A 17,881-nucleotide genomic window follows, 5' to 3' on the forward strand; every position below is an offset into this window, starting at 1 on the left:
TCACTTAGCATACTGCTTTTGAGGTCCATCCATGTTGTAACATGTGTCAATACTTCGCTTCTTTTTATTGTTGAACAAGTATTCCATTGTATAGATACACCACATTTTCTTAACTGTACTTTATTTTGAAGCAAACTCCAGGCATTATATCACTTCATCCATAAGTATTTTAGAATGAATCTTTAAAAGACAAGACCATTTAAATAACATAACCTCAATACCATGATCACACCTAAAAAATTAACAAATGTTTCACTGTCATCAAATACCCAATCAGTATCAAATTTCCAATGGTTTCATTACATGTCATGATTTTTTTTTACATTTGTATTTTTTACAGTTTGTTTGAATCAGGGTCCACACTGCAATCAACTGATATGTCTCTAAGTCTTTCTTAACCTATAGGTTTCGCCTCCACCTCCCTTTCTTGTCTTGCAATTCATGTGTTGGAGAGTCCATACTTTGTCACATGGCCAGTGGTAGAGGCAAAGGGCATCGGCAGTGGGACTTAGAGATCATCAAGTGGGAGTCCCCAGAAAGATGGAGAAGCAGAGACCAGTGAAGGGAGGGCCATCCAGATCCCTCTGCCTCCTCAGTCCCAGTTCACTGGGCCAGGCCCTGGAGATCCCCCTGCCCTACTCCAGCTTCCATCCTCCTGTGGGTAGGTGTGGAGGTGGGCAAGTCTGAGGCCTGGCACTGAGCCCACAGGAGCTCATCAGGTGACATTCCCCATCCTGGTCTGAGGGGGCCTTCTGAGGTAGTCAGCCCTGCAGCCTCGTCCCCGTGTGCTGCCCTCCTTCCTGCTGCCCCCTTCTCACGTGTCTGTGTTTCTTTTCTCCTCCATGCTATGGCAGTGGTGCCCCGTGCTGATGAGACAATACTTGGTGCAGCCCCAGGCAGTCCTTTTCCAGGTAATTTCCTAAGGACCCTAATGACGCCCAGCGCATACTCTCCTGGGGCACGTGCCTCCTGAGTCCTTTGCTAGGATTCCTTGGCCTCTCATGTTGCTTAGTTTCCAAAGTGCTATCCCTATCCTTATCTCTTAGATTCTCAGGATCACCCAGGCAGACAGACAGCTAGGGATTTGAATTAAAGTCTTATTTTACCAATGAGGAAATTGAAGCTCAGAGAGCTGGCCTGGCTTGCCTCAGGTCACATGAGTGAGAAAGAGGTACAGCTGGGACAAGAACCCTGTGTTATCACTCCTATTGAAATGAGTTCTTTTTACCACTGGGTCAAAGGCCATGAAGGATGCAGGTAAAAATTAACTAGGAAGTCCATCCCCCTCTCTCTACCTCAGTTTTTCCACACTGGGAATCCTTTTAGCTCTGACATTTGAGAGAGCAAGACTTTCCATCATGTGGAGCATGGTGTCTGTGAGGAGTGTGCACACACCTGGGGCTGGTGGTCTTGACTTTGAGGCCTTACAGGAGCCTGTGGTTGCAGACAGAGGAAGTTTTATTCTAATTGGTTGCACTGGAGTAGGCAGTATGTGAACTGCTGACCTTAGTTATTTCTCTTCCTGGGTCATAGTCAAGGACTGCACTAGGGGGATCTGATGAGGACGGAGCAGAAGCCCAAAATGACATCCTAAGAAAGAACCCTAAGGGCTCAGAGGAGTAGGAAATGTGGAACACAGCTGTTGCTGGTGACTGTCAGTGGTGGGGGGGTGGGGCACGGGTGGTGTTCCTAAGTGCGTAGGTGTACCAGCACACTTATGCATGTGTGACTGTGTGCATAGCTCTGCACCCCACTGTTCAGCCCTTGGTTCCCCAGGTAACTATGAGAAACAGAAGTAGATTGCCATTGTTACCAGGAAAAGAGGCACCAATAATGCCTTCTCTCTTCTCTTCTCTTTCTCACTCTTGTCCTTTCTCCCTGATCTTCCTTTCTTCCTTCCCGTCTTTTCCCATCAGTCTATCATTCTCAGCCTTCACTTTCACTAAAAACTTGAGGTGGCCTGCAGAATAAACAATTTCATGTATTTAAGGTAAAATCCGAAAGTTCAGAAATTACGTAGGGAAAAGGGGAAGATCATTGCATCAGAAGTCAGCAATGACGTGATGGTATTGACTGAGTACTAAATTTGACTGAGCTTCTTGGCAGCCAAAGCAAAAAGGGATATGCAGTGGTTTTCAGTTTTCCTGTTGTTCAGTCAGAGGCAGATTAATGATTCATCAGGAGAAGAAACTTTTTGTTGGTACTGAATTAGAGGAAGTATTGACAAAGAATTTGAATATTCTAAAGGGCAATGTCTCCAGAGGTTTTAAAAAAGTGTTCTTTGCATGGCTATTTTCTTATATTAACTTTTACAAATGTTGAAGGCCTGATATTCTATCACAGACCAGTGAAGGCATTACCCCAGGGGCTTTAACGAATGTTGGACAGGGACATTGCTTTCTGGTCATCTAACTTGAGAAGAGGTAGAGGTGGGGGGGGGATGTTAGCATATCCCTTGCAGCTCTTGTTCAGACACTTCCCAGTTAATTTTTGAGTGTTGTGGCTAATGACATGCTACTGGACCATACATTCATTCATTCATTCAACAAGCACTTAGGGGCCCCTCGGGATGTTCCATGTTCCATGCTCTCAAAGCAACCTGGAGGGAGATAGACAAACAGCCATTATACATGAAAGGAAGTGAGATAATGGAGGTCTGTGTAAAATGCCACTAAATGTGGAAGCATAGACAAGGGAGCGATTATTTTTTGTAGGAGTATGAGGCTCAGGAATGGCTTCACCGAAGAGGTAACATTTGACCTCGGTCTTGTGGATAATGTAGGAGTTCTCTAAGTGACTGAGTGAGATAAGCCCTCCGGGCAGAGGTATGAGCGTGTCTGAAATAGCTGAGGAGCAGCTGGTGTAGCGATGTTCCAGGGAGCCCAGGAGATTAGGGAGAACACAGTTGCCTTTAAAAATCACAGGCAGCTCAAAGGAACAGACAGTGATGAGGACTTAGGTAACAATTAAGCACCTAAATTAAATGACAGCATCCCCTGTCTTATGCAGGAGTAGAGTAAGAGCCATGGAATCCCACCAAAGAAGAGAGGCTGGACTCTGGGCAAGCCCTGCGAGGTGGCAGGCACAGCTGGCAAAGGGCAGCCAAGGACCCATTTCTGGTCCCACTGTCCCCCAAGTCCTGAATCTTTGGGGGGGGGTGCTTTACTTTCTAGGAGCCAACAGTGGTTGGGTGACTAGGTTTTTGGACCTCCCACTACGTGTGTAACACAAACGGAAGATTTCTTGTCTTGAAAAGATGATCCAAATCCACCTGTTTCAGTGACTGGATGAACTTTGTCTGATACTAAATTTATTGACTAAAGCAAACTCAGATAGAAAAAAGGTCCTTTTATTTGGAAATTAAATAAGTTGAGAGGCAGGATATCCCTGTTGGCCATCCTCCTGCAATTCTCTAAAACCCTGCTTGGCTCTGCTGTCTTGGGAGAATAGAGGCTTTCCCTTGAGAGCCAGCTGCCCAGCCTGTGGGAGAGGAGAGGCTGGAGTCTAGGAATGGGGAAGGGTGAGGAGTCGGGTGGGGAGGGGTGAAGGGATGCTGGCTCTCGGCTGGGATGCTGCCTGGCTCTCCAAAGGACCACTCATTCATTTGTTCATCCACGTGTTCCTTGTGCAAGTCCCTCACAGTGGAACCTTTCCATCTTCACCCTTTATACTTCCACCCCCTCCAGCTATTGCATGTGCCCTTTTCCTGGATCATTCCTGTGCTATTACCTCTGAGCTTTCCTTCAGCTGTTCTCTGCCTTGGAGGTCAGGGATTGCTCAATCCAGGCTGAATACAGCCTGCCCCAAGAAACCTTTCCTGACTGCTTTCTGCCCCGTGTAAATTAATGGCTCCATGCTCTCGTCCCTCCTGAATGGAATTTCTGGGGCCATGTATCTTTTCTCTTGGGGTTTGTGGATGAGGATCAAAGAGTGTGTTTGGTCTTCACACACCATCTGGCACACAACAGGGCTCAATAAAGGTTGAATGAGTGCACACCCGCTATGCTCAGACCTTTACTAGGGCATTCTGGAACACAAAGAAGAGAGAGGAACAGGGGCCCAGAAACTCTAGAAGTTGCCATGTAGGAAGAGACCTTATACGAAGCATTTTGACCTCCCATCTTTGCACATGGCAATGCACTGAAGAAGCTTCCAGTGACTAGAATCCCAAATTCATTACGAATTCCATCTTAGTAAATTAGGAGGTAAATGCTGTGACCAAGTCCCATTCTGCGGGGGATCGAGTCTAGACCTTTTCCCATCAGCTCCCTGCTGCATGGAATGAAGGCAGTTTTTCCAACTTTGCTGGTTGTGACCTATAACAAGAAATATATTTTCATCTCTACCTGGTACACACATACCCACTGATTTGTGAAACAAAGATTCACAAAGTAGGACTTACCTTTTCTGTGTGTGAGACCCTTACATATTTTCTATTCCATCCTAATTTCATTTAAAAACATGGTGGAACCAGTAAATTGATTTCTGTACCTATTAGTGGATCAGGAGCCACAGTATGAAAATCAGTAGGGTAATTGTAAGACTTTGGAGTCAGAGGGATTCAGGTTTGAATTCTGGCCCTGGCACCTAGAAGCTGTGTGACCTTAGACAAGTCATTTCCCTTCTATAATGGAAGTCTCAGTTTCTTCACCTGTAAAATGGGGATAATACAGAGCCTAGTTCATGGGGTGACTGTGAGGATTAAATGGGACAATACAGGTAAAACTCGTGCTTGGTAAGCGTGAGCTTTTGATGCAGTTGTGAAGACTGTGGTGGTTCTTGCCCCAGCACCATTTGGCAGGGCCAGCAGAGAAAAGGTGGGACTCTCACCTCCTGGGAAATGGTAGTCAGGAAAGACTTTCTGTAGGAAAAAGCACTGAGGCAGGATAGCAGGATGGCCGGGAACCCTGTGTGAGCATACCAGGGCAGAAAAGGCACTTGCTGCTCTTCCATGAAAGGCAGATTTGTTCCTAAGAATTTGGCTAGACCTCAAGCTGACCACATTAGATGCCTTTGCCTTCCACATTTAGGGCATTGCAATTCCACCTGGAATTGATTTTTGTGTCCAGTGTAAAGATCCAATTTCTTTTTTCCCCCCATTTCTAAATGGATAACTGGTTACCCCTGCACTGTTTAATAAAGAGTCCACCCTTTCTGGCTGATTTGTACATCACCTCTCTCATATATCAAGGTTCCATATGTGCATAGATCAGTTTCTGGACTCGATTCTGTTTCATTGGTCTATTTATCTATCCCTGTGCCAATACCACACTGTCTTAATTACTGTAGCTTTATAGTGATTCCTGGTCTGGCAGCCCTGTCCTCCCAGCCTTGTTCTCCCTTAGAAGTACCTGGGCTGCTTTGGGCCTGTGCTGTCCTCCGTGTGTTTCAGAATCAGCCTCCAAGGGAAGATGAGTGAGAGCCCCAGGAAGCTGTGAACAAGGTGTCCTCAGCAAGATTCATCTCAGAGGGCATTGCCTGCAGTCCTATTGGACTAACTGCTGCCATCAACCCTGGTTGGCATTTAAGCTGCCCAGGAAGTTCTTTCTGACTGACTTGCAGAGAAAAGCACCAGGAATGGGCCTGAGTCTCAGTCTCTTCTGCCTGCCAATTGCCCAGTGGCTCCTTTGGTTTCTCTCCCAGTGGCTCAGTCCTTGTCATCCCACCCAGGGTGCTTGCAACTCCTTCCAGAAGACTGCCTGCTTTCCTGTCCCTGCCTGCCAAGGATATAACCCTGAATAGACAGGATGTGTCCTCCACTGGCAGTGCCAGGGTCCTGGAGGAAACTCCCCACACCAAATCTTGGCACACACAAGCAAATTCTTTAGCTTGAATATTTGCACATATTTTCTATACTGGAAAATAGGGCTGGAGGTTTGGTGGGAGGAAGAAACATGTTACTCATGCCTATAATTTAGTCTGTCCTCGATGGGAAGACCCAGGTTGGCATCTTCACTGCCTTCTCTGGAGACCAATCTGACAATGGCTTGGGTGGCCAGGAAGTGACTCATTGCAAGCTCTGGTTTCATGAGATGGCTTAAAGAAAGGAGCAACACTAATGGGCCAAATGCACATGGTTGGGCTGGACTTGGTAAATCAGATGTATGTACCCCACAGTTTTCAGCATACAGGTGTTCACATGCTTGCAGAATTCAAACACTTACCAAACTGTGGCTCATTTGACTTGATGTATTGGATTAAGGCGAGAGTTTCTGATGATCCACCCCCTGGACTCTCTACTACAGGCAAAGTCCTTCTCCCTTTGGGCCTCGGTTGGCTCATCTGTGAAGCAAGGGTTTGGACTGGGTGATCTCTCAGATTCCTCTTAATCCTTGTTTCTGTGATTCTACTTCTGTGATTTAAGAGCACAGAAATCAGAATCCATTCTTTCTATCCTCTTGGCAAGAAGACTCTTATTTCTGCCTTGCTTTTTGTTACTGATGTCTCTCTGCATGCACTGAGGATGCTTGACTCTGCCCAGCTGCAGCTGGGCGAGGGGAACCTGCAGGAGACAAGGAGAGCCAGGTGTGAATTCTTGTGAAGCTTCACTGAATCCTGCCCACCTCCTCACCTGGGAAGAATTGTCGATTCTGGACAACTGTCTTATCTGTCAAGCAGAGTCTTCCCTTTCAGCACTGGGGGGTTTGTGAGCCCCTTGTGGGCTTTGGCACTAGCCCAACTTGGTGGCTGAGCCCAGAATGTGGCGGTAGCATTTGACTAGAGTGCTTCGGAGTCTTGGTGCTGAGATGTCTCTATTTACTCTTTCAGACCACCGAGTATTCTGCCATGGCTTCACTGGCTGGAGGGTTGGATGACATGAAGGCCAACCTGACCAGCCCCACCCCCGCTGACATCGGGAGCAGCGTGCCTGGCCCACAGTCCTACCCTATCGTGACAGGTGAGGGCCCCTGGGGTGTGAGGATGTGAGGAGTGAGTGGGGGAGGGAGAGAGAGAGAGAGAGAGGGAGAATGCATGTGTGGTGGGAAGAATGGCTTCTTGGTGCTTTTGGACATGACTGGCCATTTTGTCTCATGAGGTTATGACGGCCTGGAGCAGGTCAGGTGGGAAACTGTGGGGCCCGGGGTTGTGGCCATGTTGAGACATAGCCATATATTGTTCCTATAAAGCCAGAGAACAAATGCCACATTCACTGTAGGCTGGGAGGGGGCAGGGAAGCCTCCTGTCAGAGGGATCCCCATGGGTGGAGCTGAGTGCTCAGAAGCCTGGGATTTATCCCTTTCATGAGAAAGGCAGCCCTGGGTGGCTCCAGCTTCTGGGAGGAACAGGACTCCGCACAGTTTGTCATAGGCATTTCAGGTTTCTAGGCTCAGTCAAGAATGGCAGGAGGCTCAGCCTGGAAGGTGCTCAGGGTGCGCAAAGCAGCTGCCTTTCTGGAAAGCCCAGGGCAGCCTCTTTAGCGGCCGGTGTAAAGAGGAGAGTGTGGGCCCTGGAGGCACCCTGCTGGGTGCCAACCCGCCTTTTACTAGCTGTGCAATCTTGGATACGTGATCTACGAATTCTGGGCTGTGGTTTTTAATCTGTAAAATGGGAATAGTGATACCAGGGCTTTTGTGAGGATGAATAGGCTCACACATACGAGCGCACTTTGAAAAGTTTGTGGAAAAATAGAATTGAAAGATAATATGAATCTTTCCATGAACTTTTGAAGTACCCTTATGTAAGGTGCTTAGACTCCTGTCCAGCACACAGCATGCACCCAGTAAGTATAGCTCTTATTATTCCTCCCAGAGCACTCTCATGGTGGCTGCTGGTCATGGGCTCGCTGCTGCAGAAGGGCTGGATGTGAGGGTCAGGCCAGGCAGATACCCGCTGGCTCTCGCAGCACTGGGATAAGAGGAGCACTGGGACAGCCTCAGCCACCAGCTCTGGGAGGTCGTCCAACCTGACAGGCAGGAGGCACTCTCAGATACTATACAAATAGATAGTGGGGGCTCTGGGCCACACTTGAGCCTGAGCCTTGAGTTCCAGCCAGAGGTAGCAGGATGTCCCTGTTGGCTGGTAGGCAGGACATCGTAAGTGATGACAGAGACTGGGGTTCTAGACATGCAGGTGGCAACTGGCACTTTATTGAGTACTTACTGAGTACCAGGCACTATGCTCAGTGGACTTGTTTTATCCTCAGAGGAACCCTGGGAGGTGGAGCTGTTATTATCATGCCTACTTCATGAATAAAGAATTAAGGCTTGGGAAATTAAGTAGCTCACCTGAGATCACAGCTCGTGAGCAGTGGGGCTGTGACTGAGCACCAGGGCGTGTACTACAGGCCACTCTGACACACAGATCATCAGGGGATGGATTCAGCCCTGTCACTTCCTTGCTGTCTGACTCTGGACATGTCTCTGAGCCTCAGTTTTTCCATCTGTAAAATGGTCCTGGTCTCTCAGGGTTCTTGTGAGGATCACATGAGATCCTGGAGGAGACTGCTTTGCTTGTTATTGGAAGTAGGGCTCAAGGGAGGCTTGGATTTAGGCAGATCACAAGAGGATACTACATTCTATCACTTGTGCACACAGCTATGTAGGTAAAAAATCATCCAGCAAACGTGGAGGCCATTGTCACCCTTCTGAGACTCTATCTACAGAAGTGGTAAACTGGTGGCTGTCTGGGCAAAGGGCTACTCTAGCTGGGCTCACATAGGGCTTCTAAAAAATCTGAGCCAACATTTAAAAAATGAAAATCTGGGTTTCTGGCTTCCCTTGGAAAGTCAGAAAATCTGGCCACACTGGGCCGTATTTATACATGGTCATGGTAGGTTGGTGCTCAGTAGCAGTAGCCCTCAAGACAGGACCTCTTGGTCCCCACCCAGAAGCTCCCTCATTTATCTCACCAGCCTAACCTGGAAAGGGTTTGAGTTGAACACCCTTGTTCTAGAAGGTTGGTGCTAAGAACCGCTGCATGGTTTAGCTGTCCCAGGGTCTGCAAGAGAAGGCTTCAGTAGGCCCAGGCAGCAAGTCTGGGCATGGACTGGTTTTTCAGGCAAACCTTTGACCAAAGACCTGTTTGTGTATTGAATTATCCATTTTGAAGTCACATTATAGAGTAGAAAAAGAATGCAAATAACCCAGGTTAAGCTAGAATTATGCTTAACTTTGAAATATTAGAAGTATTCTAATATCAATACAATCAATAGTTTTCTTGCAAGTAAACAATAATTAGCTAGAAAACATAATAGAATAATAACATAATAGAATAAAACAGCCCATTAACTGTATATATATGTATATATATATATATGTATGTGTATATATGTGTGTATGTGTATGTATATGTGCATGTATATGTATATGTATATATACCTGAAAGTACTTCAAAAGCTCATGGAAAAATAGAATTAAAAGATAATACAAATATTTCCATTAACTTTTTGAAGTACCCTCATATATATATATAGAATGCCTAGGAATAAACGACTTTATAACTCCATTAAGGGACATAAAAGAATAAATGGATGTAGTGTGTTCTTGGATAGGAAAAACTGGAATATCATAAAGATGTCAATTCCCCCTAAGTCATCTATTAATTCAAAATGATCCCAATCAATGTATCAACAGAAAGTTTTTTGGAATTTGTCAAAATGATGCTAAATACTGAATAAACACTCAATGATAGCTAGAAAAATTCTAAAATTTGACTAACAGCCCTAATATTTAAAACACATGGTAAAGCTACAATAAGTAGAACTGTGTTACTGAAACTGAAGTAAACAGACAAATGGAACAGCACAGAGAGTCCAGAAACAGGTTCAGATATATGTGGGCATTCATAAATGCAGCATTTCAATCAGTGGAGAAAAGATAAGTCATTCAGTTAATAGTGCTGGTACAGTTGAGCCTGCTGGATCCCTACCTCACTCTTTATATCAAAATAAATTTCAGGCTGATCAAAACTTTAAAAAATGAAAACCATAATAAAACTAGGAAAAAAATGCAAGAGAAAAATTTTATAATCTTAAAGTGGGGAAGGCCTTATAAAATATGTTCCAGATACAAAAGACAAACAAAAACAAAAACAAAACTGTTAAAAATGTAAATCTTTTTCATGTATGCAAAAAAATCCAAAAGACAAAGGACAAAATTGAAAAAAAAAGTGGAACACAGATAACGAAAAGCTTATTTCTTTAATACATAAAGAGCTTTTAAAAATGAATAAGAAAAAAATTAGTAGAAAAAACAGGCAAAGGATATGAATAGGTAGTTCATTGGAAAAAATGCAGATGTCCCACAGTGTATAAAAATATGTGCACCTGACTCATATATTAAAACTACAAATTAAAACAGTTATGAGACCCTTAAAAAATAATGTTATCTTATCAAAGATTAAGGTTCAGTGTTCGAGAGGGTATGAGAAACAGATCTTTTCATATACTGTTATAGGAGTATAAATTGGTGCAATCTCTTTCTGTATCTCTCAAGATTTTAAATGCACATACCTATCCTCTTGACTCAGAACTTTTAAATACACTTTTAGGAATTTTTCTCACCGATATGTTCATACAGATGCAAATGATATCTATATAATAATTAAAAAATTATTTATAATGGCCAACAAATAGAAACAATGCAATGTCTATCAATAGGAGCTGGTTAAATAAATTATGTCTCTTTCACACAGTAAAATATTATGCAACCATTAAATAGAATTAAGTGGAACTGTCTGTACTGACATGAATGAATAAGATATACTTTTAAATAAAAAAAGTCGTAGAATAATAAGTATGATTCCATTTGTATGAAAAAATACAAAGGACAGACACACAGATGCACAGACACACACGTGTTATCAGATGCTCATGTACGAAGATTCAGTAGAAGATCTCTGCTCCCCTTTCTCTGCGTTATGGGCCTTTGCAGTGCTGTGGTAAGGATTCATCACTGTGGGGTCCTCCACCCAGTCCCATGCGGTGTCCCCTTGGGATACCAAATATTTAAATGTCCCTTTACTCTCCTGAAATTAAGTTCATAAAGGATGTAGCCTATCTTCACATCTAATTGCAAATAAAATCAAAATAATGCCCCAACTAAAAGGTAAAAGAAGTGAAAGCAAAATTATTTGTAATTAAATACTATGTGCTTTGATATGTAAATACTCTTTGTATCTAAACTGCAAGACGTAGTGAAGTAGTCCAGGGCATTCTTCACGCACACAATCACCATGAATGCAACAGCACTGAACACAGAGCTGTGCAGGGGTGCGGACTGGGGACTCATACTGACACTGTGAGTGTGATTCTACAAATAGGTGAGGAACTCTTGGCAATGTTCCAAGTAAAACAAAGTACTGTACAAGCTTTGCTCAATTGACACGGTAGTTGCATTCCTAGAAAATTCAGTGTGTATTAAGACCATGGAAATTGCTAGTTCACATTTATATGTAAATGAAGTTCAGTTCTAGATTCAAATAATTACAAACAGATTTCTCACCTACCTGAATGTTTGGCAGAACATGAGAATAGTGAGGGATGCAGAAAAATTCTTTGTTGTATAGGGCCGTTCCCCTGCAAGCCAATAATGCCTCTCAGTCATATAAAATCTTCCACAAATGTTCAGAACACCCTCTAGGGGGCAGTTACCAACACCACTGAGAACTGTAGCACATCTTGAAGGAATGCCCCCCGGGGGCTATTAGGTAGGTCTCTGTGTCTCCATGTGGCATTTATTTACCTCTGTCTGTGTTAATGGATGTGCCGAAGCAGCTCTGAAGTCTTCAGGGGAGAGTTGGAGTCTTCTAGCCCTGCTCCCTTCTCCCCTCTACACAAAGCCCAGAGCATAGTAAGTGCTCAGTTGGACTGTGAGCCTACCTCAGGGCTCTACCGGGGTCTGGGAGGCTGTGCCAGCCTGTGGTCTGGGGGGCAGGTGGCCCCTGTGCTGCTCCATCCCATCCTGCACACTCCACTCTGCCCAGGGAAGATCTCATTAGAGAGTGAGTCCCTTTCTCTCCATCGTGTATATGCCACATTAAATATTAAGGTAAACCCCTGTTCTACCAGCCAGGGCCACAGTTCAGAAACTGCTCACCATTTGCAAACTGGTGACATGGCCAGCCTGTTATTGCACTATCAGCAGTCTGGACTCGTCCTGATTGGGACTAATTATCTGATGGGTCAGCCACTGTGCCCACCTGCCAGAGAGGACAGCAGGTGGGGCACCAGGCTCCTAGCTTCTGCTCACCTCCCTATTGGTGAAGGACATATCATTCTTGCCCCCAGCTGGGCCCCCCTGACCTTTTGCCTGGGAGAACAAAGAAATGGGCCAGCCCATACCCTTGCTGGCCCCTTCCCTGAGGACTATCTCTTTGCATCAGCAGGTCAGCATGTCAGAAGGAGATTGGGAGAGGCCTCCTCTGGCTAAAAAGGTTTGGGAAGCACTGGCTTAATAGGTGACCCAGGTCCTGAGGTCTGAGGCTCTCCTGGGCACTGCCCACCTTTAACAACAGACACCCACAAAGACAGACAGAATGGCTGCCCAGTTCCCAAGCCCACCATCTCTGATTAGCTGCATCTCTCAGGTTCAATGTTTGGAGCCTCAGTACCCAAAACTAGGCAGCCCGAGAAAGTCTACCCTCTTCTGCCTTTTTAATCTTTGTGACAGCTGAGGGCTGGAGGAAAGAGCCCTAGAACTGGAGTCAGAGGGGCAGGTGTAAGTGTGGACTTTGCCACCTAACTGGTGCTGTCTTTGGGAAAATTGATTATCCTCTCTGAGCCTCGGTTTTCCTATCTATGAAATGGGGATGCCCCACCTGCCTCCCTTGGTTGTTTTGAGGATAACATGAGACAGTGGGAGGGTAGGGTTTGAGAGCCACCAAGGGGGCATCTGAGAGTATGAGGGCAGTTATGGGAGAAGGAAATCTGGAGAGGTTTGGGATCCAGTGTTGGCACTTTGCAGCTTTCCTCAGAGCGCACATCCTGACCATACATGGGCAGGTGGGAGAACTGTGTGGTCCAACTTGTCACTTCTCAGCTGGGGAGACCGAGGCCCAGAAAGGGGAGGTGACTGGCTCAAGGCCACAGCCAGTGAGTTAGAGCTGGAACTGGGGCTCACACAGTGCCTTTTAGCATGTAATTGAGAATGTCAGCAGGACAGCCAGACTGCCCAAGCTTGGAGCCCCGCTTCACCATGCTCTAGCTGAGTGACCTTGGGCAAGTTACTAACCTCCAGGCCCAAGTTTCCCATCTGTAAAATGCGGACAGCACTAAAACTCTCTCATAGGCTTCTTGTGAGGATTATATGAGTGGGCCGTGCAGAGTGCTTAGCACATGGTAAACACTCAATAAATGGTAGTTATTACTATGTTTCTGGGCTCATCTACCAAAGATTCCTTTACCTCTGCCCTGGGGGCATAAGACAACAGCAACAACTCTGTGTGGGGATGCTATCTCTCAAGACCTTCTCAGAAGGGCCCTGACCCTGCAGAAATCTGAGGGGCAGGCAGAGTGGAGGTCTAGGTATGGTTGAGGGTCTCTTTCCCACATGTCTGGAGTCCCAGTGTCCATCACCAGGAGAGTGACATCTGCTGTGTGTTTGGGGATTTGGGGGAAGCACTCAAGACCTGTGCATCATGTTCCATTCAGCCCGTGAACCCATGGACCCCAGACCTTGGAGTAGTTGCGAAGGTCGAGGAGGCTGGGGCAGCTTCGGCTGCATGGTGGGAGACCCACCGCGAGCTGAGCGACTTTGGGGCTTTGCTGAGGAGGCTTCTGACTCAGAGGAGTTGGGCCTGCTCTGCAGCACACTCCCCGCTGGCTGGGTGCCACCAGGCAGTGCTGAAGGGCTGTTTGTTCACCTTTCTGTGGGGAGCACCTCCTTTGACCCATTTTTTATGAGCCTTTTTTAGGCTCATCAGATGCAACTAAATACCTCTTCCCTCAGAGTGAAATCATAATGAATAATGAAAGCAAAAATATGAGAAATGCTTTACGTATCCAGGCTGCCAAAAGGTGCTGGGAAAAATTACAGTAAGAGCTTCATCACAGTGCGGTACCTGTAACCAAGTGCTCAGCCGTGCAGCTTTCCGAGGAATCCGTGGACGATGCTGGGGTATCCAAGTGGTTTTGTGCACTGGAAGAGGAGGATAATATCTGTAGTCACTGCATGCCAGGCTGGGAGTATGATGGTGACCCTGGTGGACAGTCTCTGCCCTCGCTGGGTTGACCTGTTGGAGAGTCAGACAGTTTACAGTAAACACAGGATAAATGTGCAATGTAGCTTCATAATGGCCTGTGCTCTAAGGAAAATAAAGTGGGGAGAGAATACAGAGAGACTGGGGTTAGGTGTGGTGGCGAGGAGGGTGGGATGGAGGATGAAGCTGAGTGTTTAGGAAGTGGTGTTTGATCTGAGATCTGATGGTGAGATGCTTTAGGAAGATCTGGAGGGAAGGCATTCCTGGCAGAAGATACAGCCTTCAGAACTGCCTTTTAAATGTATAAATGAATGTATGAATGAACGAATGAGATGCCTAAAAGATGTGGCCATATCTCGATTCTCTCTCTGCTACCACTTGGGCTCAACCGATAAGCCAGGCCACAGGGACTCTCGGAGTTAATGGAAACCATAGAGGTTCGGTGACCTGACTCTTCACCCACCCCAGCCATCAGTTCCATGTCAGGGCTTGTTGACCTCCGGTGTTCGGGATGTCACTACCTCAATGGCAAAGATTCTTCAAACAGTACTTACTTGAAGCTGTTCTCAGTTGAAGTGATTTCCTTTCCCACTGTCAGGCCAGAAGCTGAAGTGTCTGCCAAGTCCAGGCCAGCACATATGCTGTGAACTCGTAGACCAGGCCCTGCCCAGCCCATTCTTCAGCCTGGAACGTGCCCCCATGGTCCAGCCCAAAGGTTGTTTGGTCTGCACAGTGATTTTTAAACTTAAAAAAATTAGACCTAACATTTTAAAGATTAGAGGGGAACAACCCAAATGTCCATCAGTAGGGGACTCGTTAAAGAACAGCTCATCCACGCATTGTAGTACTGTGCAGCTGCAGAAGAGAACAAGGAAGCTCTCTTTGTCCTGATGGGGAAGGATTTAAGATACATTATTCATGAAGAAATCCAGGTAAAGCATAGTGTGCACTGTGTGAAAAAGGGAGGGACAATGCAAAGGCATATTTGTACATGTGCAAGTTGAGGAGACTCTGGAAGGATGCTCAGGAACATAACACTGTGTTGAGGCAGGTGTGTGGGAAGAGCACTTTTTACTGAATACCATTTACATTTTTAAGTTTTTGAACCTTGTTAATATATCAACTATCAAAAAGTTAAATTTAAAAGTGCTTTAAAATCAGGAAATTTAACATAAAGATTAAAATGTCTGGCTTCAAAAAACTGGAAGACTTGTTCACCTTGGGTCTACATTCCCTTGTGGCCACACCTGCAGATAGCTGAGAAGAGGTTGGATGAACCAGCAGTCTCCTGCTTGCCCTAGACTCCACTTGGCCAGCTTCACTGACTTCCCTTGCCTGCTGGCACCTGTGGGCATCTGGGTTTTCGACATTGCTCTAACCATCACCCCATCCTTCCTGTCTCCTTAATCTCACTCCTGCCCAACAGAAAACCCCTCTGTCAGGTCAGGAAGGCCTGCCCACAGGCTCTCCAGCTGGCCTTGCCTGTCTGACTCCAGGCCCTTGCTCAGGCTGTTCTGCCTGCCTGGAATGGCTTTCTCCAATATCAGCTTGGTGTGTAAACATTCAGTGGAGAGGGCCTGGAGCACGGAGTGCAGAGTTCTTGAGGATGTACAACAATGCAGCATTTTATCCCGGTGCAGTGACATCACACTCTCTCCAACTAAATGCTGTGTGCCCTTTGCAACAGTAGTGGCCTGCTCAGGGCACCACAGCTCAGACAGAGCCACTACTGGAGTGCAGCATAACCTCAAAATGCAAGATTGGAACGCTCCCTAGAGATACAGGGCTATTTGCATTCAAGAATGATACAGGGTGAATCCTACTGAGGTTTAAAGTATGTGTTTTTAGATTGTTAAATAGACTCACAATTATAGATTCCTAGAAACCTAGAATTTTGGAATCTTAGTGTTTGGAAGGATACTCAGAGATTCAAAGATGCTAGAGGTCTGATCATTTTAAAGCCAGAGTCAAATTCAAGCATCTCCATAATTAAAATGCACACCGAAGAAAAATATAATTTGCTTTCAGGTTAGCACAGTGTTCCCAAGAACTATTTGTTGAATAAATGAATTAATATTTGTGTAAAGTGCAGTGTCAATTAAAAAAAATAATTTCAGCAGAAAGTACTCTAGTTGTTTCTGACCTTGTATTCTGTAGGATAAAAATAAACAAAGCTGGATGGCCCTCCTGGTAATGCACTCATAGATTTTTACACTTGCGGGCAGCTTGGAAGCCGACCTTTCCAAATAGCCTTCGAGCAGGTCTCTGGGCCTCCAGCTTCCCAGCCCACCCTGCTGTGATCCATCTTCCTAAAACAGCGATCTCATTAGCTTGTTCTGGTCGGAGATCTCCACTGCCTTGTCATTGTCTGAAGGAGAAAAGGCTCCTGGCAATTTGCGGAGCTGCTGCTGTTCATTGACTCATTCATTCATTCACTCATCTCCCCATCAGGAGTGCCCTCCCTCTTCATGTCAGACCTTAGCCTAGGGTAGGTCTTGAGGGTTGTAAAGTACCTGCCCTCAACAAACTCATAGTCTGATGGGGGAAGCAAACATAGATACACATGCCAGGCAAAACAAAACAACAAAAAAATAAAGATAAATACCACAGGAGAAGCCAAGTGCCTCTGAGGGCATGGAGGAGTGAATGATTGCTTCTCTTTGACCGTGGGGCTTGGGGAAGGCTTTGTGGATGAGGCGCTATCCGAGCTGCTCTAGGCTTCTCTGCTCTGAAGTTTGGTTTCGTCTCTCACCACTCCCCTCCTTTTAAAAATCATTTCTTTCTAACCACAGACTAATACATGCTTTTTGTAAAATAAATTCAAATGGTACAGAAGTATGTATAGTGACCTGTGACCATATCCCTTCACTCCATTCCTAACCCATTCTGCAGATGTGAGAGTTGATTTGGAACATGTCCTTCCAGAACCTTTTCTATGCATAAAAAACATATATAGGGTTATACACATACTGTTTGTGTCCTACAGATAGGCTCATACGGTGCATGAGGCTGCAGACAGAGGTGGACAGGCCCGGGAAGGGGAGAGGGCTCCCAGGGCTGCTGGCTTAGAGACAGCCAGCTTGGGGCCTGGCTGCTGCCTCCTGTGTGCTCAGGGCTGCGGGAGGAGGAGGTGGGGCTGCCAGGAGTGCATCAGGGAAGCCACAGGGAGGCAAGCTTTAGTTTAGCGCAAAGAACTTCTGAACCGTTTGAGCTCTCAGAAAGCCGAATAGGCTGCCTCAGGAGGTAATAACAATGATAGCTAATGTTTATTGAGCATTTGTTATGTGTTTCGGTTCATTTAATCCTTTACTCTTTGAAACATAGGTAATATTTTTGTCCCAACTAACAGTTAAAGAAACCGCCTGAATTCACACAGCTGCTAAATAGCAGAGCCGGTTTCTCCTCACCCCTATCCTGACCTGCTTCTATTGGTACTAAGCGCTGCATCATCACAGGTATCTAAGCAGAGCTCTCTCACATTTGCCTGCAGCACAGCTAGCAGTGTCCACTGGGGTCTGTGGACCCTGATTGAACTGTGCAGTCTCTTGTAGTGACTCTGGGCCAGACTACCTGACTTCAAACTCCAGCTGTGCCACTTCATGAATCAATGAACTCAGTTTCTCAACTCTGTGTGTGTGTGTATGTGTGTGTGTGTGTGTATGTGAGAGAGAGAGAGAGAGAGAATGTGTGTATGCCTCAGTTTCCTCATCTGTACAACAGGGATAGAACCTTGTTATGTGGATTA

The 17,881-nt window shown here is 45.8% G+C and overlaps 1 protein-coding gene across 1 annotated transcript in view; it reads left to right on the forward strand.

Annotated features, from left to right (window-relative positions):
* PAX5 (paired box 5) overlaps positions 1–17,881 on the forward strand; it is a 169,110-nt gene that overhangs the window by 85,286 nt on the left and 65,943 nt on the right. Inside the window, exon 7 of the mRNA XM_063081683.1 lies at positions 6,769–6,898. Within this exon, the coding sequence (XP_062937753.1) occupies positions 6,769–6,898 (130 nt within the window). The remainder of the gene's footprint in view (positions 1–6,768; positions 6,899–17,881) is intronic.

The sequence above is a fragment of the Cynocephalus volans genome, chromosome 17, assembly GCF_027409185.1.
Source record: "Cynocephalus volans isolate mCynVol1 chromosome 17, mCynVol1.pri, whole genome shotgun sequence".
Taxonomy (NCBI): domain Eukaryota; kingdom Metazoa; phylum Chordata; class Mammalia; order Dermoptera; family Cynocephalidae; genus Cynocephalus; species Cynocephalus volans.